Source organism: Macadamia integrifolia, chromosome 8 (assembly GCF_013358625.1).
Source record: "Macadamia integrifolia cultivar HAES 741 chromosome 8, SCU_Mint_v3, whole genome shotgun sequence".
NCBI lineage: Eukaryota > Viridiplantae > Streptophyta > Magnoliopsida > Proteales > Proteaceae > Macadamia > Macadamia integrifolia.
This window is the reverse complement of record NC_056564.1, coordinates 23,600,502-23,626,042: the sequence shown is the minus strand read 5'-3', so window position 1 is coordinate 23,626,042 and position 25,541 is coordinate 23,600,502. Positions and strand designations below refer to the sequence as shown.

The 25,541-nt window shown below is 36.4% G+C and overlaps 3 protein-coding genes and 1 non-coding gene across 4 annotated transcripts; 1 reads left to right on the top strand and 3 right to left on the bottom strand.

The window, feature by feature from the left end:
* Positions 1–426: 426 nt before the first annotated feature.
* Positions 427–5,847, bottom strand: LOC122085974 (legumain). The gene is made up of 9 exons (XM_042654600.1): positions 5,465–5,847; positions 5,208–5,372; positions 4,755–4,911; positions 4,034–4,119; positions 3,688–3,887; positions 2,434–2,482; positions 1,741–1,950; positions 1,222–1,425; positions 427–906 (listed from the first exon to the last, which is right to left on the bottom strand). The coding sequence occupies exons 1-9, from the start codon at positions 5,681–5,683 to the stop codon at positions 724–726; spliced, it is 1,473 nt and encodes a 490-aa protein (XP_042510534.1). The 5' UTR covers positions 5,684–5,847; the 3' UTR covers positions 427–723.
* Positions 5,848–9,366: 3,519 nt separating this feature from the next.
* Positions 9,367–11,997, bottom strand: LOC122087680 (pectinesterase 2-like). Its single transcript, XM_042656882.1, has 2 exons — positions 11,133–11,997; positions 9,367–10,129 (listed from the first exon to the last, which is right to left on the bottom strand). The coding sequence occupies exons 1-2, from the start codon at positions 11,995–11,997 to the stop codon at positions 9,438–9,440; spliced, it is 1,557 nt and encodes a 518-aa protein (XP_042512816.1). The 3' UTR covers positions 9,367–9,437.
* A 958-nt stretch (positions 11,998–12,955) lies between these two features.
* On the top strand, positions 12,956–13,029 carry TRNAN-GUU. The gene has a single exon. It is a non-coding gene; the product is annotated as a tRNA-Asn (tRNA).
* A 7,936-nt stretch (positions 13,030–20,965) lies between these two features.
* Positions 20,966–25,155, bottom strand: LOC122086286 (pectinesterase 2-like). The gene is made up of 2 exons (XM_042655035.1): positions 23,890–25,155; positions 20,966–21,870 (listed from the first exon to the last, which is right to left on the bottom strand). Exons 1-2 carry the CDS (start codon positions 24,827–24,829, stop codon positions 21,182–21,184), a joined length of 1,629 nt encoding a protein of 542 aa, XP_042510969.1. The 5' UTR covers positions 24,830–25,155; the 3' UTR covers positions 20,966–21,181.
* Between the last annotated feature and the right edge of the window lie 386 nt (positions 25,156–25,541).

Below are 25,541 nucleotides of genomic sequence, written 5' to 3'. Positions count from 1 at the left end.
ATAATGGGCATAGTTATCCCTATATAAAAGGAGAATAGTAATTAACCCAGAAACAAAAGTAATTGAATCTCTCCCATAATAAAGCTCGATCACTAATGAGTCACTATATTTTATACAATAAGGCTGTTTATAGAAGCCCATCAACCCAGAGATCACTCCCATTCAACTCCACCCAGCCAGACCTGTTAATACCCATCGACTAATTCAAACTGAAAACATTTAAAATTACGTCATTAACCCAAACAAATATCCTATTAAGAGACCTTTTCAAGCTGCATGGACTGCGAAAAACAAGCAATGCACATTCGAAAACCCAATTTAGTGCTAGACTGCCCCAACAAAAACCCAATGTAGAGCGAAAACATTTAAGAACAAGCAGCCGAACGTTGCTCAGAATCAAATCTTACATAATAGGTGCAAGACCACTTGTTGGGAAGATTCTATGTATTGAGGCTCTAATGGCAGAAAAGTGAAAACCTCTGTAGAAGATCACTTGAGAAAAGGATTCCCACAATCCTATATGGGGATAATTTAAGGCCCATCTTGCAATCCTACATAATAGTGCGAGACCTCAACAATGATTGTCGAGAGAAAAAGAAATACTATTAACTATCACTAACCACCATCCATTGAGAGTATTTACAAAGACCCAAGAGAAACAGAAGTCTCAGTCAAGACTTCACAAACTTTATTTATATAAAAGCTCCCGTATTTGAACCGTAATCAAGCACTATAACCTCGACTGGAAGGACTCCATGTCCCTAATTTTTTACCACTACATGCCTCAATACAGGCTTCCTCCATTGCTTCCTGTGGTATCCCTCTGTTGCAAACATTTGCAAATGCTCGCATGTGCTTCATCCCATATTGAGTCAGTGATCCACAATGGGTCTCAAACAACTGAACCTGTAAATGGAAAGAAAGATGTGAATAGAAATATACATCCCCTAAGTTATAGGATGAACTTATAGAGAAACCCAGAGTGTCAGCCATCTGGATTCTACCGAGAAGATGGTTGATGATCCAAAACACCACCAATATCCATTTAATGGGTCGGAGAAGCCTTGTTACTCTAGTCCATTAAATGTGAATTCATTCTAGGAATCTAATGAAGCAGACTACTGCTCTGCCTCCATGGTTTCTGTCACTTTGCCCCACTTTCTTTAAGTAAATTAACCTATCCTTCAATATGCCAAAAGGAATAAGATAGAGATTAGTTACCATTGCTTTCAAACAACCCCAGTCATCAACCAATGGCTGACCAGATGGTCTCACAGCACCAAGGACAGAGGAACCTTTTCCTGGCCCAAAGAGAAGCCCGCCAATCAACTCTATGCTACCATCAAGATGTTTTCTATGCATCATCGTCTCTGTGAATTGCTTCAGAATTTCCTCCTTTCTGGATCTTTCCTTTGTTCTTTTGTACTACAAGATAGGTAGACATCATCACGATGCATGAGATCATAAACTCCAATTAGAAAGATAAATGCGTAGAAGAAGAAATGTAGTAAGTTATTCCTCATATACTGTCTTACAATTGTGTGATGTTTACATCAATAAATTAGAGCTAAAACTCCCAAGTAACCACTCCAGACTAGGGATCCCTCTGGTTCAAAGACTTAAGAAATTATTCAATCAATTTCATAATGGACATGAGGTATCATGAGATTGGGTGTTTTATCCCAAGGCCTAGTCATTTGGAAGTTGCAAAGGTAGAAGAAAGTATACACTTGTGCTCACCCTATGCCATAAGAAGAGAAGATCTGCATCTCTTTGGTTGACAACTTCCATATAGGCGTTCATGTAAAGTTCATTTCCAGTGACTTTCTTACTGGCAGGGTTGAAACCTTGATACAGATAAAGCTTCTCTGCTTTGATGCTTTTGTTTCCATACTCCATCACATGAGATCCAATATTGTAAGTGTTGTGATTGGAAGTCCGATCTTTTACCTGTTAAAAAAATAAAAAATAATTTGTTAGATCAAACACCAAGAAACACGAATAATAAAGAGACAATAGATCCGTACGACACAGAGATTGAACGAGGTTCACACACCAAGGTGGTGTGCTACGTCCTCGGGCGAAGAAGAAGATGATTCACTATGCAGAAGAGAGATTACACCATAGCAGCAGCGAGGAAAAACTCGCCCTGAAACCCTACTGCGTGAAAACCCTAGAATACAATGACTTTCTCAACAAGCAACAGTACATTATATATACTCCAAAATACCCTTTACTTACATCACAGATCTCAGAAAATTTCCCATTCGGGTCGCCACCAAAATATGTCGGATCGGGTCAATCTTCAAAACGGGTCAAGAATTCGAGACAAACTTAACATAATTTACATGGGAGATTTTGACAATTTTGATGTATATAATTAGAATAACCATTCATGAAACTAAAAATCAAAAGTTCAAGTGCATATCATACCGCTTGGTATTGTTGTTTAATTGTTTCCTTCTTTAGATTGTGGGTCTCACTGTATTGAAAACACATACATAAAAGAAAAAAAAATTAATTCAAAAGAAAATGCCAAGGCTAGATAAACACATTGTTTCAATGTGTGTGTGTGTGTGTATATACATATATGTATGTGTGTGTGTGTGTGTGTATATATATCCCAAACATTAGAGATCTAAGTAGATTTACATATAGATATCTGAAGTGCTGATCCCATCCATGGATTATGTCCTATCTATAACATACTCTTGGTTGAGTCTCAAATTAAGTCTATGCCTTCCAGGTCAAATCAAACCCAAATGTGTAAGCAAAAAAATGTAGTTTATACCATTTTTAAATAATCAATATATTTAAATCTTAGCTTGATTCCCATCAATTGATCATGTCTTTTAACTCCTAAGCAATTGTGTGTGTTTCAAAAGAGAGAGCTTCAAACTTCTTAGAAGCTAAGTTCTGCCCCCTAATTCTACACCTATCAACCAATTTGAAGCAAATGTCTGGTTATCAACTGACTTCACCAAGAGACTTAGCATCCTCACAACCAAGCATCTTTTAAAATCCCCACAATATTCCAAAAACTTGTCAATCTCAAACATCTAAATGCTATTTCATCACAATGACAAGTGACAGCCCAATAATATTACTCAAAAGTATTGTTATGTTCACAAGTGGATCAAGATCATATTAAGGATGCCATACCCAACGACAACTCCATGTCAGCATTGATCCCAGGCCGTTTGGCTGAGAAATGGCAGCTGGAAAGCTTCACGTGTTTGGAATCTGTTTAAACAGTGTTTATTGAGACCAGCCCAATCACCCCTTCCAGTCACCAAATCACCATTCTTAATCCACCTTACTTATATAGCCAATCATCTATTAGACATTCCTTTCATAATTGCAGCCAACAAAAATTTAATTTGTTTTCTAAGAAAGACCCAAAAAGAGTGAAATATTGCTTTCGGGCTAAAGCTCACAAGATAAACAAAGATGGCATAGTAAACTAAGGGAACCTTTAGAGAGCTACCAAAGAGGAGATCCCGTAGTCTTTTAGAAAACACAACCCATACAATTTTATCTAGAAATAATAAGATGAAACTAATAATAGGGATATTCGTGTACTCAAATTTAGTGGGGAAGGTGGGGAAGAAGAAAGAGATTTGACTTCCAGTCACTACCGGAAGTTGAGTTATTTATTTTCTATAAAGAGGAAGGCTTTTAATTTACCTGTCTTCCATCCATGCAACACTATACAAATCTGCTAAGCAAGTTATATATTCTGGAGGAGAAGAAGGTTCCATCCCAGGACAGTAAGTTCCATAACTGTTTTCATCGGCACCTGATGCTGTTGTAACATAAATATTTAGGTTTTCTGGCATCAAACCTTCAAAAATACTTCCACTCTCGCATGCTTCAATATACATAACCTGTACGAAAACCCCCACCCCACCACCCCAAACCAGCCACCCCCCCCCCCCCCAAAAAAAAAAAAGGAAGAAGAACATGACAGTTCTAATAAGAAAAGGATTTTATTCTATATAAACTCTCCAAGGAGAAATAATATATCTCTCACCATCTCTTTGTAACCTTTAGCTGCATGTTTCTTCTTCAAGACCTCAATGAAATCAGCAGCATATAGGTAAGGCATATTGGGCATTCCTAAAAACAACAATAAGTCCTTAAATAAACATTGAACCTCGATAGACATCATTTGGCAGAGTAAACACAGAAAGAAAAAGAAAGTAAACCATTTAGAAAATATTGTTTTAATGGATCTACACCCTTGGTTAACTTTGTTTATGCGTATTTAATTTGGATGAACGAGAGTTCTTACCCAAAAAAAAAATTAACGATTTGGAATGGAAGAAATTGGCTGTATTCAGATATCTATATCCAAATTTATTCCTAGTATGCTTCTGTAGAGACCTGGTTATTTCTGTTGTATTATCTCTGTTTTAATGAAATGAACGTTCTGTTTTCAATCTACAAATAAAAGTGAATAGCAGCCAAGAAAATGATAACAACATGAACTGTAACTAATCTTTATCTCTGTTGTTTTAAGTCATCCTACCCTTTCATAAGCTTCAAACATATGTAATCATGCTTTTTCTCAAATAAAAGAATCAAATACATAATCCTCAATAACAAACTAGATAGGGAAAAAATAAAAGAAGAAAAGGAAACAAATCAAAGCAGAAAACCACTAATAATGTTAATGGTTCCCTCATTTCCAAGCCCATCATTAATAGCCAATTCCCTTCAAAGGAATACAAAAAAGGGGTTATAATACTTACCAAGCACTCCTGGGCCTCCATGATCGGAGTAGTATATGAAGATCCGATCATCAGGTTTGCTATTAACAACCTTCCCACTTCCACCTTTCGTGGCATTCTTCTGTCCAAGGAGCACTGCATACAAATTCTCAGTAGTGACTTGTTTCCCTGTGTAATCCTGCAATAATATAACATCATCCCATTAATATCATAAACTATCAGCATCATCGTCATCATGTGGAGATCGATCAACACTATATATCTATGAACTAACAACCAAGCTTCAAGAACAGAAAATCAAACTTGAGTTCCGCCTCTGTCGGAATTCCGATGCCCGGAACCCTAGAAATTTGAATTATATTCATTTGGACACTTTATCCTCCACGTGGCCAAAATGGGGTGTGATACCCAAACCCGGATCCGGATGCAGACCCGGACAGGGACAGAGGAGAGAGAGAGAGAAATGGGATCGACCTTAGGCACGCCGGCATAAACATCAGAGCCTTGAGGATGGTTGATGATGACTCCAGGCCTGGGATTTAATTCGTTATTGGCGATATCATCATACATAAACACTACTATGTTTTCCTCTTTGATTCCTCCTTTCCTCAGTATCTGATACGCATGACATACGTCTGCCTGTAACAAGTTTTTAGATTCAAAAAGCAGAAGAGAAAAAAAAACCCTAAACCAATTACTCTTCAAAATTAAAAAACCTCCATGAATATTACCTGGTGCCGGTAATTCCCGAAACCAGAAGAACCGGCAACGAGGACAGCCCATATGGTCACATTTTTCTCTTCTTTCTCCGTCGGCAATTTGATGATCGACTCCCACCTCTCTATTCGAGAAGCTCCACCGCCTACAATGCTTGAATCGAGTAGAAGCAAAAAGAGAAGCAACAGTGGAGATTTCTTAGAAAGCGTAAGAGCTGCCCAGGATTTGGCCATGTAGATTGTAGAGTAGACTAGAACGAACTACCGGAGAATGAAAATCCCGGAACTGAAGTATAAAGAGTACAGGCTACAGAGCTGCCGGCCTTAGCGAGGAGAGTGTGAAGAGCATCGATTCAGTTGTTCCCCGTCTTAAAAGGAGGGCAAACGTTCCCGCCGAATATCGAATATCGAATATCGGTGTGTTCGTGTCAGGCTCATGAAGAGATGGCAAAGTTTGATGATGACGCGTGTAAACTAGTGTCATCATAAAATGGGTTGGAAACTGAAAACATGTCAGCAGGTGACGGGTTGTGGGCATTCCGCTTTCCTCAGCTTCATCTTTTGGTCTTGGGCAATGGGCCCGCAGAAGCCCACACTTGGCACATACGTCTTGCTGTCCACTTCTCCTTCTCCTGTGTTCTGGACTTTCTTACCAACTACAACATTCATGAAGGTTCCATAAATCCATATTCACACCCTCAAAACATTTGGCTTCTGTTTTTCCATTTCATTTCTTTTTTTTTTTTTTTTTTTTTTTGCTAATGACTAGTATTCAGGCCAAAGGCCTGACTAGTCTCGCGGACCCATATTGACCCCACAATCATATGGATCGAATCATACAAACAAGGATTAAAGTATCGGTATCGGTCTCTATATTGGTGGGCCAAAATTAAGATATGTATCGGAGGGTATCGTATCATATCGGAGATACACTAAGATACGCTAAAGATACACACATAAATGGAGAGGAAACATTTTTTTAAACACTTTTGCATAAAGAATTTGTTAAAAATAACTATTGATAACATGTATTATGCATAAACACTAAATTGAGGGTATCGTACTAAGAATTCAAGGTCTGTAGCTGTCCCATAAATGTAAAATCCTTGTTCCCAACCTTGATTTCCACTTTAGTTAGATAGAAATATGGCTAACAGCAACTTTGGAACAAAAACCCTTCAAAAAATCGTTTTTTTTTTCTGAAAAATTACCCGTATTAGCCATTATATGACCGTAATGCCAATACGTATCGATATTCACCGATATATATATATCAATACTCACCGATACGTGCTGATATATACTGATACATACCGATCGATACATACCGATATGTACCAATACATACCGAAACGTACATTTTACCTCAATTTTATATTTTTCATAGAGTCGTATCGAGGCATGTTGTATCGTATCGATGTGTATTAGTGGTGTATTGATGCATATCAGTATGTATTGTAGGATATTTATCGATACGAAATGATTTAAAAAATTCAATGTATCGTATTAGTGTGTATCGTATCGGCCGACTAAATTTAAGATATGTATCGAAGGGTATCGTATCGGTATCAGAGATACTTAAAACCATGCATACAAAGTACTAAATACCCCGTGTGAGTGACCCAAGATGTGTCTAGTGAGAATCGAACTTAGGACGTCTAAGTTTATGGTTTGTATCAAGTTCGTTGCTCACCATTTCATCTCACTTCACCTCATCTCTATTTTCCCTTGTAAAAAAAGATTAATTTTGATGAATAATAGTACTATTACGTCAATCAAAATTCCGGTTTCAATCATTTATACTTCCAGGACAAGCATTAGAATTATGAAATTGTTCATAGTCTGGTCAATATTTCATTAATTGGCTTTATGAATTTTTTGTTTTGAAGACCTTAGGTTTCTTTACGTTCTTATCTTGAATGAATTCTCTTTTACAAAAATCAAAATTCCAATGGTATTAAGCCCCACCATGGTTTTTTATATTCTAAATGGCTTAAAGATTGTAAAGGTGTCAATTGCAAACTGCAGCCGTTTATTGAAATTGAATCAAATCATTTAAATTGAGATCAATAAATTATTTATTAATTGATTTAATTTAAATTTAAAAATTAAAACTAACTATTAAATTATTTAATTCAGTCTTGAATCGATTAAAATTCATTATAAATGGTAAGCTAAACGACTAAGAAAACTGGTTAATCTTGCCATTTTACATAAGCTCTATACCATGTTGGAATAGTTTTACACCATATGAATTAATTTAATCATTTTTTTCTTAACTCATGAGCCTATTGTGGTTCAAGCTCAACAAAGAAATAGTTCCCTTCTCAATGATTGCGGTTCATCTGCTCAGTTGGGTCAAAAACTGTTAACTTGAATATACAACAAAATTGAAACATTTTTTTCCTAGTAATAAAAATATGAAACTAAAACTAATACAAACCGTTTATTAATTGATTTTGATTTGAGATATAGAATCATTCAATAAATGGTTCAGTTCTGATTTCTTCCTTTTATACTTTGAACTGAATTAGAATCGAAATCAATTAATACACTTATAATGAAGGTGGCACTTCTCAGTCTAGCCCACCTAGCCTTTCCAACCTAACATATTTGCTCAAGTTTGCTTGAGTATTTAATGTTTCATAAAAATATAGGAATACCATTTTCACATATTTGCGGGTAGGAAAGATACAATACATAATATATATGGATGAATTTTGATTTTAAACTTTGAAAAGAACATCCAATCAAAGAAATGGAAATAGAAAAAGAATATAAAATCTATAAAACATTTATATATAGAAAAATTTACACCAAAAAAGAACCACAGCAGAAAAAAAAAGGTATATCAAATATGATTATGGACAACTGCATCTAAAATACTCATAACAACCAACTGGAATAATGAATTACAGAAGTATTAGTTGCATCTACACACCCATATATAAAATCATATAAAAATACATCTATTTCATAATAAATTACCTTTTAGAATATCAAAGTTCTCAAAAGTGAGGATGTTTTTATTTTAACATTTGTGTGTGTGTTTGTTCGTTTAGGGTTCATGTTGTTGACACAAAAATATTGAACTTCGAAATTTTAACCTTCTATTTTGGCTACTCCTTATTTTATTCTCAAAATTTATTTAATGTAGAAATAATAAAAAAATACATATTTAAAATAATTTTAAAGTTGGTCATTATTAAAAATCACACATTTTTTCAAGCAGACATATAAAACAACGAGATTTACACTCTTTGGAAGAAAAAAGAAAAATATGTTAAATTAAAATGACAAAATAATAAGATTACGAATTATTTATTCACCTTATTTATAACAAGATTTACTCTTTTATTGATAGTTTTCACACTTCATAGAACATCAATCATCAATATATAGTGTTTCTATTTTTCAATGCAATATATTTTTTAATAAAAAATTTATAATTTTATTAATATTTACGAAAAATTAGTCAAAAGGGACTCGCTCAATTATGATCTGTGAATCAGCTAAATATCTTGTAACTAAGAAAGAAAAAAAATTGGATTAAATATCATGGTCAACCATTATGATTTTCCCGGATTGAGCTTTCACAAAATCTAGCTTGATGCTATCTAGTAAAATACAATGTTGAAAATAAAAAATATATATATATATATAATATAAAAAAAAAAAAACAACAACAACAACAACAACCCGGTGCACAAGACAGTATCAAATTGTGACAAAAAATCCAATTTATTTCAGTTTACACCATCAGAACGTGCAAGCCACGACATTAATTCTTCTTGTGGCCCCCTATACTTAACCAAATCTCACTTAGTAGAATGTTACAACAAATACCAACATAAAAAATAAAATAAAAGAATCAATAACAAAAAGAACTATAAGTTTTCCACAACGTAATCATCAAATCACAACCGTCCATCGCATATACCACAGGCCGGCCATCCAGCAATGGTTGTCTAAAGGAGGAGGAGACTCATCAAAGGCCGGATGTGTACGGCACACCGGTGCCAGGTAACCAAGAATTGCCACTAATAAATCTTCCTACGGTGAACTGTAATGCTACAGCTGCTCGTGTTATAATATGATAGCCACGCCACCTTACTCTCCTAGCAGTAGATGAACCGGGTCCAGAGTTCTTGTACTCTCCATAATACAACGTATTGAGTGCAAAGTTACCATTCCACTCCAACCAACCAGCAGGATCTATCAATGAACCAAGATAGGTTTGAAGGTAAACAGTTCTAGAATACTCCTTCCATGGTCGACCCAAATATGATTTAACATGGCTCTGCACTCGAGCCAGGTCTGAACCAGCCATGACTCTAGAGTTATGAATTGAAATTCCAGTGTTTTGGTTTGGGTCGGTTCTCCCTTGAGCCGTTATTGTACACTCCTGACCGATTATGGGTCTTCTAGCGTAGATCATGCAGTTCTGTAACACTACAGCTGCATTACCAAAGATGAAGTCCACTGTGCCCATAATGTAACATTCTTTGTAGAATTGGCGTTGTGAGTGAACGTAGAGAGTGTCTTGATATCCCTCAATGCTACACTGATAGAAGACTGATTTATCAGCTCCCGAGCGCAAAGCTACTGCTTGATGATTTTGGGCACCTGCTGTGTTACGGATTGTGATTCCCTTTGCAATGAAGCCTGATCCGACGACAGCTGAGAAGAAACGAAAATTAACGGACTATAGAAAACTTAAAATGATGTACAAAAGAATGGAATACACAGACAAACAATCACAAAATGGCACCCAAGATTTACATAGTTTGGCAAGATTGCGTTTGTATGTCTATTGTGAGATTAGATCTGTTTCATTATCAATGGAAAATAGGATGACAACAACTATCTAGTGTAGGTGATGAAATTGTGGTGTGCTACACCCATGCTCACAATGCAAAGATCTCGAGTTCTAGCCTTCTAGTCATTACCATCCCCCAATCCACCTTCTATGTAGTAGGTACCCTAATAAAATGGTAAATGAGGTTACATACGTTCATTATCATACTTCTCTCAGATTGATTACAAAGAAAGAAACCCTAACTAAAAATATATAGCTAAAAACAATACACATAATTTACCAAAGGGAAAGGTTGGCCATGTTGTTGATGCTAAGCCTGTGTCACTCTCTCTCCCTCCTTTTTAAAAATAGCCCCCATACCCGTTATATCCATATAGACCTAAAAATAATTTTTTTTTTTTTGGGGGTCTGGGGTGGGGGGGGGATAAAAATCATCTGTTTTTCTAATCCATGTTTTTCTTGTGTTTTGCTAGTTGCAGAAGATGACACGTGTCATCAACGGTAAAGATTAATTCAGTTGGGTGAGGGTTATTACATCCAGTTTGGTTTTTAACTCAATCTTGGCTGTTCACTTAAAGTAATACCACATGTCGCTTTCTGAAGATAGCAAAATAAGAAAAACATGGATGAAGAAAAACAGACGATTTTTTTGGGGGGGGTGGGATTGGTGTGGGGGTGTGGGGAACCCTATTGGCTGGCTGAGGCCTTAGCAACAAAGATTTCGAGCAAGGTGGGCCTTCAACAATATCTTGGTTCAGCCCATTCATGCAACCAAGGAATACAAGACATCGTACCGGCAACACAAACAGAATGAGCAAGCGATAATAATCCAGAAATTTTTGCATGGTTTTGAGGTTTACTTACCGACAGTTGCAGATTTGAAGGTGGTGGAACCTCCACCGACGCTTCTACTACCGGTGATAATTGTGTATTTAAGGCCATCTCCAACGAGCATAATGTTGGTCAAACTGCTACCAATGTCAAGGTTCTCCCTGTAAACACCTCTCTTCACATAAATCACGAACCTTTTACTTCCTCTGTTTGTCTTAGCTGCAGCACTAAGTGCAGCTTGGATAGTACGATACCTCCCAGACCCATCTTGTGCCACAACGATGTTAGCCTTTACAGACGTAGATCTCGAGGACAGAAGCTTCCGGTCACCAGGTGATACCCAACTTGGGTACCCATTTCCATGACTTACCTCTTGAGTTTCTTCAGCCTTGTTTACAGCCAAGGAGTTTGAAATCAACTTAGAAGCATCATTGGACATGAGAGGAAGAACGTAGTCGGAGACATTAAGCTCAAGGAAACCATCTCGGCAAGTTTCGAGGTTAGTGAGGGCTGTACTCAACCATGTATGTTTATCGACGTCGGTGCAGCGGCTGTAAAGGTCAATGGTTTTGTTGAGTTGATGTACAGTGTGTGCGTGAAGCTCAACACAATCAGCCCATGCAGCTTTCTCCTTCTCATTTCGACATTTTGAGCCGAGCGAGGCCGTGAGACTCTGGGCACGAAGGGTATGCTCCATGGCGGCCTGTATTGTCATTTTTTTGAAATCAGAATCGACTTTAGGATTGAAAGAGTGAAGGGTCATGGAGGACTTGCAGTATTCAGGGTATGGGGTTTTGCTGCAGAACAAGTCTAAGTTGGCGTTGGTGGAGGAAAGAGAAAAGCAGAAGGAGATGAAGGCTAGGAATATACTGAGTTTTGTGATCTTCATGGTCGCCATTAATGAGCTTCCTTGGGAGGGTCTTAAGGCCACTGTGGCTGTTCGAATTGGGATAGGATGGAGACCTTAGACCTATATATATATATATAGACCATATGACCAGCTGGCCGCTGGTGTCCTTTGAACTCATAACGTGCCAGGAGTTTTGAACAGTTCTACTTTCCCTTCTCTTCATTGAAATTCCATAGAGCATTCTTTAGGACATAAGCTTGGTATTTTTGTTCCATGTTTGACTTGTCAACTTTTAGGGTGGGCGGACGGCAAACTCTGAACCGCGTTTGATCTTGGCTGTCGATTTGAAAGACTGATGAATAAAAGAAATGATGGGAAACTGTGGTTATGCAACGCACGTAACTGTGGATTATTCATTGGGATACCAGGAAAAAAAAAGCTGCGGATTATTATACGCTGGCTAAGTTGACATTATAAAACCTATAAGTGAGATATCTGGACCGTCCAATGTAAACGGCGACTAATTGGAAGAAGCTCACGGAATGGGAATTAGTAAACAGCATCATTTCTACCAAAAGAGAAGAAAAAACACATTTGCTCTTTCTTGAAGAGGCTGGGCTCGTCCCTTTTTTACGCCCGCTCTTTATTTAGATTAGATGCTGTGGGGCAAGGGGAGCCCCAGGAAAGTATAGGTTGGGTCCTAGCAACATCTCAGCCAGCATCCTGCTCTTGAGGGGGTGGGGTCTTGGAGAGAATTATTCATGTGTTGTGTTGCCTCGAGTGTAAAAGCAAAGATTTGTTAAGGAGTTATGGTCTGATGGTTGACAAACCAATCTAATGGAAGCACTAGAGTGTTTTCATCAAATGATGCATATGGGCTGAGCCATTCCCATCCCAAGTGGTGGCCGATTCAGCTTGGCCTTTTTTGGGGAGGGGTTCGTGGAGAGAGTCTAACTATTGAAAGAATTAAAATAAAAATTATTTTTATTGACTATAAAAATAACTTGCTGGAATAGCTCAGTTGGTTAGAGCGTGTGGCTGTTAACCACAAGGTCGGAGGTTCAAGCCCTCCTTCTAGCGGTTAATTTTTTTATTCATTTTTTTTTTAATTAAAATTTCAAACTTAAATGGGTGTAATGTCTCTATCATATAGATTTACCTTCTTGCACCAAAAAAATTAAAAAAAAAAAAATATTTACCTTCTACTACCAATTTACCTATTCATGATCATTTGTAAGTCTCATAAATAAATAAATAAAAACAAGAGTACATAGTCTTTTTTTTTCCCCCCTAAGAGTAACAAAAGTATATGGAGTCATTTTTATAAATGATTGTAGGAATATACATTAATTAAGAAGGAGAGACATTTGTTGCGCATTGTATTGCAATATAAAAAGGAAAAAACAATTCTATTAATGTTGGATACCTGAAAATCGAATATTTAAACAATAGCTTATTTCTACAATTTGACTATTGGGTAGATAGAGAGAATTTTTTACAAATAATTATATTATTTAAGTGTAGACCTTGGCGGTGAGTTGCTGTGTTAGTCTCCTCAAGGATTAGTTGAGTTGTTGTGCTAGTCTCCTCAAACTTAAATGGGTGTAATGTCTCTATCATATAGATTTACCTTCTTGCACCAAAAAAAAAAAAAAAAAAAAATTTACCTTCTACTACCAATTTACCTATTCATGATCATTTGTAAGTCTCATAAATAAATAAAAAAAAACCAAGAGTACATAGTCTTTTTTTTTCCCCCTAAGAGTAACAAAAGTATATGGAGTCATTTTTTATAAATGATTGTAGGAATATACATTAATTAAGAAGGAGAGACATTTGTTGTGCATTGTATTGCAATATAAAAAGGAAAAAACAATTCTATTAATGTTGGATACCTGAAAATTGAATATTTAAACAACAATAGCTTATTTCTACAATTTGACTATTGGGTAGATAGAGAGAATTTTTTACAAATAATTATATTATTTAAGTGTAGACCGTGGTGGTGAGTTGTTGTGCTAGTCTCCTCAAAGATTAGTTGAGTTGTGCATAAGTTGGCTTGGACATCTTTGTTTTATAAAAAAAAAATAATAATAAAATATAATATAATAATAATAATTATTATATTATTTTGATTGTATGATAGATTATGAGGAGTTTCTAGATAAATCAGAAAAATTTAGTAGATTATCCCAAACAAGTGGTTCATTATTTATGAAGCCTTTTCATTTCTATTTTTTTTTTCCAAATGGTCCCCAAGTTTTTGACCTTGTACTCCAAAAAATAATAATAATAATAATAATTTCTTATAATGAATTTCGAATATCATCTAGACATATGTAATTCTGAATTAAACCAAAAAATTATCACATAAATATATGATGCAAATGAACATGTACACAAATTCAAAACCCAAGTATAATCCTAGCCATCAAAATTTCATTGGGTTTATATACCACTTAGTACTGAAAATTTCTACATGAAACTATCCGTTACATTACCTTGGTGGATTCATTATGAAGACTTCAGCTTCGTCAAATGATGTATAGGGCCATCCTATTAAGTTCTCTGGATATATATTATGTGATTCTATATGAATATTAGAGAAATTGATCGAGATTTATTATTCTGAAAAGTTGTCTTTTTATCTCTAAATCATGAACAACACTCATTGTAACATGATCAAACCATTTTTTTCAATCCAACACCAATGTTAATTATTAGAAAGATTGGAAAACTTTGATAACTTGAATTTCTTCATATAACTTTTTGAATTCTCTTAACACATTAACATGATGATATCAGTAAGTTTGATTAGTTAGGTCCTTATCTCCAGTCAAGATTTATCATTAACTTAAAATAAATACTATATTTTGCTACATCTCCCAAGTTCTTTATAATTTTGGTATTCTTCATATAACTTTTCGAATTCTCTTAACACTTTAACATGATATCATTAAGTTTGATTAGTTAGGTCATTATCTCCAGTAAAGATTTATCATTAACTTAAAATAAATACTATATTTTGCTACATCTCCCAAGTTCTTTATAATTTTGATATGAAAGAATATCAAATAGACGTGCGCACTTGGATACGTGTGGAGGTCATCGTAGAGAAGGGTATTATAGTCTTAGAATGATCTACACGTTGTTGGTAGCTGGATGCTGACGGACGCCGACGGACGCCAATTCAGATGAGTTTTTCTTTTATTTTTTATTATCGGTAACAAAGACCCATTAATGATTTCTACCCAAAAAAAAAACCCATTAATGATTGGTAAGATCCGTACAAATGAATCTATAAGACATTGCATCAAGACATTCTGTGTTTAATTATTCAATTATCCAATGAAACAATAGCATCTCAATGATTAGTCTCGCTATCACAAACAAGGGCTTTATACAATCTTAGCCTTTCCAAATCGTTTTTGCCGACATGGAACACCATCTACATCATCTGCAGCTGCTACACTAGTGTAGTGAACATCCAACGATTGAGAGTATCAAGGCAAACACTCCAAGGCGTTTTCAACCACCAAATACTCACTACACCAGTGTTGTGGCTACAAAGGATGTTGAGGCCCAATGTTTAGGATTTTCACAAAACCTTAGATCTTTACCTCATACACTCGCACATGGTTAGGGGTGCAACAGGGCCGGGATGGGCTGAGTTTCTTAAAATCTCAGTCCAACCCTGAGTCCCCTTAACTAGGCCCAAACTCGCCTTAGCCTTACCCTTCAGGTTCAACCCAACCCTTACCCGCCATGATTGGCCCTGATTTTTCAGGGTCGGGCCGGGATGACCCTGACCCTGACCCTGATTGACCTTAACTTTGGTTTTCAATGGCTGGGTATATCTTGACCTTGACTTTGTAAAATATGAAATAATTTAAAAATAAAAAATATTCATAATAAAGAATAGCTAAAAAAATACAAAGTTACAAATTTTTTGGTAAAAAAAAAAAAGCAAGAGAGAACAGAGAGAAGATATATTAGGAGTTTTGAGGTGTCAATAACTCAATGTCAAACAATATATAAAATTAGGTAAAATTCAGGGTTAACATCAGGGTCACAACTAGGATCAACATCAGGGGTAAAAATTAGAGCCAGGTTCAAGGTGAGCTGAGCGGGCCAAAGACATCAACCCTTACCCGCCCTAACCTTGACTTAGGGTTTGAAATTTCAAGGTTAGGCTGGCCCTCAGGGCCAAAATTCTTGGATTGATTCTTGTTCAGGATCAGGGTAGGTCAAGGGCGGATTCTGACCGTCAGGACCAAACTTGCACCCATACACATGGTCACAAATTGTTTCCACTAGTATTGACCACCATCAATGTCTAGGGGGTTCTTACAAAGCCTCAGATATTTAACTCACACTCGCATAAGGGAGAGAGGGAGCTCGGTGGAGAAAATAAGAAGGGTGAAAAAAACGAGAGAGAGAGAGAGAGAGAGAGTTAATGCCCAAATTAAGACACTGAATTCCATGTAGAGCTGTTATCAAAAAAGAATTACATGTTCAGCATTTGTTTTGAATACGGTTAAATATTGTGAATTTGGTATATAGATATTTGGTAAAGGAGACATCAATTGTTAGTGCATCAAAACTTACAATGTCTTACCGCATTGATAATGAACCCTTTAAGTCAAAGGACTAATCATATACTACTGATGAGAATTTTGTTCCAAATAAATCGACAGTAACGCACATGCAAAATTCTCATATGATCAAATTCAATATACGCATAGTGTGTACACTTGCAGTTGTGCCCTGGATTATTCATTCTAAGGTCACATAGCGTGATGACTATATGAAGGTGATGTTTTATCCTATCCCTCGTCGCAATCAATTGTAAATGAAAACCTAAAAACAACCAAGGCCTATATTTAAATCATGCAAATGAATTTATTTAATCTATATAAACATGGATTTGATGGACACGTTTTCAACAATAAGTAATATTACGTGTTGGTAGGCACGACATCAGGCTAGATCAGGTTATACAAATAGCATAATCAATCTTCAAATTTGGATAAAATGATGCATAATTACAATCATCGTGTTGACAGGACTAGCTAGCACAATGGATGTCTGTGAATATGGGTCATTTAAAGAACACTATAGTAAATTTAAATTGCTGAATATTTAGAGTGATCTCACGTACCCATAAGAGTCAATAATGGGACCACTAGGCCACACTTATTATTAACTACTAATGTACTAACTATTTTATCAAGAAAGATGGAGGATAGCTAGATCGAACCTTCAACTTCTCTTGGACTCACACTAAAGCCCAACCACCTAGCTGCTGCCATCAAGCTAAAAGCTAATCCCCTTTTTTAAAGAACGTGAAGCAAGGCTTAGTTATACATTGAATTTGGGTTCCTAATAAGCTGCCACATCTATTACTTATATTACTGTAATATTTGGCGATGAGTTGCTGTGCTAGTCTCCCCGTGGATTAGTTGAGGTGCATATATATATATATATATATATAAAACAAAGTTTCCCACGAACCTTCCTATCCCAAAGATCCTTTCTTTATTTTTATTTTAAAAAAAATAAAAGAATTAATAAAAATCTGTAATATTATACCATAGTTTTTCGAGCATTTCTCTTTCCTTTATTAGGAATGAATAAAATTATATTTTTTTTATACATCCTACTTGTACATAAAATAATCTTCCCTCTCGTAATCCCTAAAATCTCTCCCCAAAGCTTTACCCAATTGCCACATCTCTCTCTCTCTCTCTCTCTCTCTCTCTCTCTCTCTCTCTCTCTCTCTCTCTCTCTCTCTCTCTCTCTCTCTCTCAATATATTAAAATGAAGTAATGTTTCCCATAAGTCTCTTTCTTTTTTCTGGTAAATGTTTCATGTAAGTCTTCACACTCATAATTCTGCCATTACATTATTTTCAATTTTACTTTAAAAAGTTCAAAAGATTTTGAATGTCAATCTCTAATTGGGTTATTTTGTTTATTTATTTATTATTTCTTTTCTTGGTTGAAAGTTGTTTTGTTTATTAATGTATCCTTTATATATCAGTTCTAATCTCTTTCAATAATAACCTATTGGCGAGCACCTCTTTCTCTCTCTTCCCTAGCATCTTAAACTACTATACATTATCTTATCCCTTTTATAAGAAATTATCTTGTCTATGGTCATCAAGAAGACTAAGAAGATATCTGTCACCAGTCTTTTGGTTTTTTGTTTTTTGTTTTTTATTTTTATTTTTATTTTTATTTATTTATTTTCAAACACATCCTTTAGTTTATGTACCTTTTATATTTCATTATTATTTTTATTTGTAACAATAATTTTATGTGAATTTACTGTGCTTGATTGGTGGGTTGGTGCATATGTATTTCTTGTGAAAGAGCGATGTGATAATTTTAATAGTTGGATATCTAGAAATATTTTAACTGTACAATTTCAGCCTCAAGTTCAATCACTATTTAATTTCAGCCTCAAGTTCAATCACTATTTAATTTCAGCCTCAAGTTCAATCCTATGCACTATATTATTAGTTATTGATTATATCATGCTTTATTTTTTCATGTGGCCAATTCTGATTAAGTTAAAACTTGATATGTAAGCAAGAGACCTTAGATCTACTTGTCCACATAAATTTTAAGCTCCATGATCTAACATATGGTAGATATATGTGCCCACCCACCATTTTTGCCTTAGGATGCCGTCCACCAAAGCTATTCCTTAAGTTTAATCATTTATTTAAGAAAATGTTTCAAATATTTGTATTTTTAATTTTCAATAATGATTACAAAAAAATACTCAATTTTTAATTGGACTTTCCCACTTTCTTTATCATTAATAATATTAGTTCAAAATTAATTTATATTTGTAATTTAAAATTTTGAGTTGATGTTATTTTTAAGTGATTAATCTATTTTTGAGACATTAATTTCCCCCTTTTCCATTACTATTTTTTTTTCAATACATTTAATTCTTTTTTATGAGATATCTGAATATTTTCTACACAAAGTTATTTATCAAGACAAATAAAATATCATTTTTTTGCTTCATATGTATTCAAATGTGTTTAGAGGGCAGTCCTCGACGCAGTGGTAAGGTTTCTTCATTGTGATCTAGTGGTTGCAGGTTTGAATAGGAAAACAACCTCTCTATAAAACGGGGGTAAGACTGTGCACATTATGGCCCTCCTCATACCCTGTAGTGGCAAGTGACTCGTGCACTTGATCCCTTTTTTTGAATTCATATGTGTTTGTGGTAATTAATAAATAGTTGCATCGCCTAATGAATTATCTTTATTCTTATCTTCCCCCCTCCCCCCTCCCCCCTCCCCCCTCAAAAAAATTTCTATACTTTCTTTGGACATTTTTATTAAATCCTTCCTTTGCCATGGTTTCGTGTCAGTGATAATTAGGATATAAACAGATTTTTATTTTTAGACCCAACACACTGGCTTCAGCATCTTATCTTTCTCAACCCTAACTTGTCCCACCAATGAAATATGGACGAATTTCAATTTTATAAGCTAACCAAGGTGTAACGCCATGTTTCAAGACAATTGGATCACCAAATCTAGCTTAATTTATAGGCTAAACCATCATAATTTGCTACTGTTAGGGGAATAAGTGTCCAGAGAAGTGAGAAAAAAAGCATGGAAGTTATAAAAACACAACCCAGAATCAAAACAATGCCTCTGTTTTTGTGGGTCAGTATGGATTGTAACTTAGGTTAGCTCCATACCAACATAAAAATGGGTCAATCGATAGGGGATGTAACTTGGGTTGGCTGCCAAAACCCAGCCTGGCCTAGCCCAAACATTGCCCGAGAAAACAAATACAAAGAGTAGACCCAAAGTGGCTGGGCCTTGATTTTGCCTAAGCCTGAACTATATTTTAGTGCCTGCCATGGGCTTGGGTTGGTATCAAAAATCGTTCCCCCAAAAGAGAAAAAAGGAGTGGAGGGGGGATTTCTTTCCAAAAGGGAGAGGTTTCCTATTGATTAGCTTTTTGCTTTCTAAAGTAGGTAACTTTGTTCTGAATATTTCTTGAATATACCCACTACATTTGCATACCATTAGATGGTCCCAACACCTTTTGCAAGCCTGCCTTTGATAACAAAGTTACTAGACATATCATGAAGAGCAGGCGTAAGGAGGTTAGAGGATAAACTAATGTCACAAAATAGGGCCAGGTTGGGTTGGGTTGGGTTGGGTTTTTTAAAACCTCAATCCAACCGTAGGGCCCTGAAATTGAACCTAGGCCCAATCCTATAGGGCTCAACGTTGGAGCCGGTTGACCCTGGTTGGTCTTGTACTTTTTTTTTTTTTTTTTTTTTTTTTTATCTCCTACAAAGGGTCACAAATGTTAAGCCTATACTTACTAAAAGGATGTGGGGATATGTCAAGACTATGACCAGTCATTTCCCATCCCTAATCCATAAATTTGCAGCAAGCAAGGTTGTCAATTTGGTTATAAAATAGACTTTTTAATCGTATGACAACACCACTTCTCCCAGAAACTAGATAGGTCAAATTTTGACCAAATTCTTCATGATTGTTACTTTATCTCAAGTTTATATTAATACATGATAGGAGACAAAGACAACCTCTGTAAAGAAGATAGGGAAAATAGTTTGGCCATTTGGTCATCTTATCTTAATAGGTAAGAGTATGTGGCTTGTGTATCACATGATGTGGGTTGAAGCCATGCAGACAACTTGTGTAACACATGATGTGGGCCTAGGTGAAGGAAAACACTATCACTAAACACAATAATAAATTATGGTTAAAATCGGGTAAGGTTTGGACTAGGCCGCCTGGGCCTAGGTCTCAAACCAGGTCCATCCCAACCCTGGTTAGGTTCAAGTCAGATTAGGTTGGTTTGACCTTCATAACCGGGTTAAATAGGGTTCACGCCGTCAGAGCCAAACCTACACCCTTAGTATTTAGTGTTCTCCTCCTCCTCCTCCTCCTCCTCCTCTATCCCTCTAGTGTGCGTGACTGAAGTCCCATTGGGCATTCATTAGGAAATAGCAGGAAAAAAAAAATGTAATCAGTTAATAAGATTTTACAAAGGATTGGCAATGAGAAGCAAAAATAATAAGAAAAATAACTTGGACAGGATAATTGGTTCTGTTTAATAGTGAACCAATTACTTAATGGTGATTCCTTGCTGCGATTAATTTGAAATCAGCTGGTTGCCCAAACATGTTTCCAATTAAGAAATGAGGGCTAACGGGCTAAGGATCAAAGATCATCACTGTAAGGCACACCAGTTGAAGGCAACCATGATCTTCCTGCAATGAACTTTGACACAGTGAACCTTGCGGCTTCCCTTGGGTTTGTTATAACGTGATAGCCACGCCATCTCACTCGCCTTTTGGTTGAAGAAGCTGGCCCATAATTCTTGTACTCTCCATAATATAATGTATTCAAAGCAAAGTTACCACCCCATGTGGTCCAACCCTTTGGATGAACCAAATTATCAAGATAGGTTTCAAGATAGACGGTTTGAGAGTATTGCTTCCATGGTCGACCCAGGAATGTCTTATAAGAGCTTAGAACCGGTCTCAGATCTGAAGCAGCCATGACTGATGATTTATAGATTGAAATGCCGGTGTTCTGGTTCGGGTCGATTCGTCCTTGGGCTGTTATCACATTAGCTTGACCGAATATAGGTTTTCTTACATAGATGATGCAGTTCTGGAATACTACAGCTGCGTTGCCAAAGATGAAGTCTATGGTACCATAGATGTAGCATTCTTTGTAGAATTGTCTTTGAGAGTGAACGTAGAGGGTATCTTGATATCCTTCAAAGCCGCAACGGTAGTAAGCAGAGTGATCTGAACCGGACCGGAGTGCTACTGCTTGGCTTTTTGGTCCGGCCGTGTTACGGAACGTGATGCCTCGTGCAATAAATCCTTCACCCATGGCTCCTAATGGTGGCAAAAGTTTAGAAAAAAAAAAAGTTATAATCTTAGACAATTAATATGAAATTAGCAAAATTGGACAAAGAAAGTGTGTTTTGGACTTCGTACGAATTAATGACGAAACTCACATATCCAACTCCAAGAGTCAAATCATAGAATCATATCATATTAGGGGTGGCCCTCTTTTCTCAATCAGATGGAGAACCTAAACCTTGGTTTAGGAAAATTGTTAAGTTGGAAAATTGGATTATTCAAATATCACTATTTCATGGACATTTAGATCTGGATGCCGATAAAGAAACATTAACAATTCCAATCGCCCCGAGGAGTTATTCTTCCTCAATTCTAATAGCAAATCGATATCCAAATATTAAAGCACAACATATTAAAATCAATCCAATTATTAGTTGAAAATCAAAGAAAGGCCAAATCTTGATTGAAGTGGACTATGTCATATCTAGTTCCCTTAACATGCCCAACAGAGATCTGATCTAGGTAAATATCTTTGATTATAGAAGACGATCTAAGACTTTTTTTTTTTTCTTTGTTGATAAAACTATCATGCCAGATCTGATGCGTTCAAATTTTTTGAATAAGATAAAACCAAAAGGTACCCACTTTACCTAAAATTTCAGCTAATATAGAAGTTGATATAAAGATTATGGGAGGATTCACTTGAAGCATGCATAAAAGTAATATACATGAAAATGTACATCAATGCAAGAGAAAGTATTAGATTGTATCTAACTCTAAAACTTGAGAAGTGGCTAATAATATATGGTCTAACCACCCAACTATTAGAATTATCATATATCATCATGCCACAAGGTGTAATGAGATAGGTCACCTTGATAAGCTTATCAATATTTGTTCCCATGAAATTAGGGTGTGTGTCCTCTGATTGAGATAGACTAATGCACCACTAAGGTATGACAAAATGGTTTTATAAATGCATGTGATGACTATGAGGTCATCATCTCATATAAAAGGGTGAGACATATGAGAGCAGATCAGGTCCTCTTACGACAATCATTCTTGTACAAGACAGATCTACACAGACATATGGGATTGATCCACACAAATAGAATTCACCCAAAAAAAGCCTACGACGAATTCCATCTATGTGGATTAGATCGTACGAAAGCCTAATCCACAATGTGTATACCAATGACTTGGAGAACCTTTTCCCCTAAGTTTTTTATATGTGTTTACTGCATTAAATGCCTCAATTAAAGCAAGCAAATTCATTTACTCGACTTTGTGGTGAGAAGTTAATATATTATACTAGAGAGAGAGAGAGAGAGAGAGAGAGAGAGAGAGAGGTTAATATAATAGAACCTTTGTGTGGAAGGAACCATTTTGTTTGTATGGTCTCAAATTAAGTAAAGAAAGCAACTCGAATAGTAGTAATGATTAATGCTAATCCCACACGCATCCAAGCTTTTCTAATTTTATTTTTCTAATGCTACAGGCATTCATGAACAGTGTTGAACAATGATCACACTTCACATAGTTCCCAATCCAAGCATAGAATAGGAGAGTGGGCCGACCCTAAAAGACTGCCTACCGTAATCTCTACGACAGTGTCGATGTACTTCATGAATCATGATAGAAGCTAACCTATCATTGGGCCATCTGGAACGCTAGAGCCACGTGGTGTAATGAACATCCATAATTTCGGCCGTACAATGGGGATAGGGGACTCACTGTACGGTTGGAATGAAAGTGAGCGATACGCACGTGGGGCTTATGCACAGAGGAGCATCTTCCGCCTTGGTCATAGCTCCATCAAAAACGGATCAGTTGTTCCTATGATTGTTTAGTCATATAAATCAACATCCAACATTTATCTTTTTTTTATTATCAGATTATATATCACTCTTTATTTTTATAATAGCAGAAGATAGGATATGTGTTGAATACTGATTTGTACGATCAAGTGATTGTAAGAATAGCGAAAAACAAGGGCTAACTAGTGTTAAAGATAAAAGATCAAGGAAAAAAAAGGAAGATGAAGAAGCTTACCAAAAGTTGCAGATGTGAAGGTGGTGGTGCTTCCCCCCACACTTTTGCTTCCACTGATAATGGTCTTCCTCATCCCATCTCCGACGAGCATGATATTGGGTATGGTAGCATCGATCTCTATGTTCTCCCAATACACCCCTCCCTTCACATAAATCACAATCCTCCTGCTTCCTTTCCTAGTCTTCACTGCCATATCCAAAGCATCCTTAATGGTACGAAAATTTCCAGACCCATCTTTAGCCACCACAAACTTCGCCCTTGCACCCAAACCTCTCGACTGTAAGAGCTTTCTATCAACTTCTGATACCCAATTAGGGTAATCATGAGTACCACTTCCATCATCTTCTGTAGGAGCCTTGTTAATGGCCAATGTGTTGCTGATTAAGTTAGACACATTATCCCACCGCGTCGGCAACGTAACGTTTGTGATCCCTATGTCGGCGAAGCCGGCCCTGCACGTCTCGAGATTGGTAAGAGCAGTGCTCAGCCATGTCTGTGCATCAAAATTAGTAATCTTGCCGTCTGGGTTGATAGTGCGGTTGAGTTGGCGTACGGTGCTATCGTATAGCTCCAGGCAAGTTGCCCATGCCTCTTGTTCACCGCCGCTGCCACCGCCACCGCCGCACTTGGGCGGTCCGAGTGAGACTGTCTGATTCTGGCAGAGAAGTGTTTGCTCTAAAGCTACTTGTACTGACATTTTCAAGAACTGAGATTTGTCTTTGGGTTTGAAAGACTCAGAGAAATGGCTTGTCATGAAGTACTTGCAGTCGTCAGCGTAGGGGGTTTGATTGCACCACCAGTTTATATCTCCGGTGGAGACATTTTGGGCTGTAATGGAAGAAGATAGAAGAGTAAGAAACAGGGCAAGAAGTACTTTTCTAGCCATTAATAAGCCTTCTTGTGCTTCGAAAATGGAAAATAAAAATGAGTACTGTGGCATGAAGCTCGATCTCTTCTTGCTTTATATATTTGATGAATCTATTGAAAATGACAAAGGTGAAGGGATGACAGGCTGGGTTGTTGTCCACATGAGGGGGACGTAAAGATCGCTCTCGGATACAACACAACACAACACCTCAAAAAGCGGAACAAGAACCAGAAGAAGAAGGAAGAGAGAGAGGACCAGAGGAGAAAGAAAGAAGGGCCTGCCTATCTTTCAAGTATAGAGTATAGATAGAAAAGGTCTTTTGTTGCATTTAAAGTTACGTTATATATAATATTACGGATCAAAGAAGACATGGCATGCTTTGGTCGTTAACGTGCCTCTGGCTTTATCTAACTTAATCTAAGCCGGTGTTTGTGACACTTGGATTGGATTAATTAGCTCCGTTAATTAGGGGTTATTTCTATTTATATATAACTACAACTCAGATAAGGTGAAATGGGTTCTTTGTTCTTATGTGTTTTGAGACTTTGAGCCCCGTTTCTGCATCAAATTCAGGCATTGCTCAACTGAAATCTTTTTCATTCCATGATGTTCAAAAACTAGTTGGAATCATCTAAAACTGGTTCGTTCTACACATAAACGCCTTCCTTTATTGAGGAAAGAAAAAAAAAAGATAGAGCTCGATTTTCTAAAATATCTAAAACCCATTAATTGTGGTATTTTTTGAAGCATATAATTTATACTTGATAAGTACGACATGATCCAA

Excerpts from the sequence above, each read along its gene's own strand:
- LOC122085974 (XM_042654600.1), bottom strand. The coding sequence starts at position 5,683 with ATGGCCAAATCCTGGGCAGCTCTTACGCTTTCTAAGAAATCTCCACTG. Across the intron at positions 2,483-3,687 it reads GTTGCATGGATGGAAGACAG|TGAGACCCACAATCTAAAGA; the intron begins GTAAATTAAAAG and ends TTTTCAATACAG. Across the intron at positions 907-1,221 it reads GGGGTTGTTTGAAAGCAATG|GTTCAGTTGTTTGAGACCCA; the intron begins GTAACTAATCTC and ends TTCCATTTACAG.
- LOC122087680 (XM_042656882.1), bottom strand. The coding sequence starts at position 11,997 with ATGGCGACCATGAAGATCACAAAACTCAGTATATTCCTAGCCTTCATC. Across the intron at positions 10,130-11,132 it reads CTTCAAATCTGCAACTGTCG|CTGTCGTCGGATCAGGCTTC; the intron begins GTAAGTAAACCT and ends GTTTCTTCTCAG.
- LOC122086286 (XM_042655035.1), bottom strand. The coding sequence starts at position 24,829 with ATGCCACAGTACTCATTTTTATTTTCCATTTTCGAAGCACAAGAAGGC. Across the intron at positions 21,871-23,889 it reads CTTCACATCTGCAACTTTTG|GAGCCATGGGTGAAGGATTT; the intron begins GTAAGCTTCTTC and ends TGCCACCATTAG.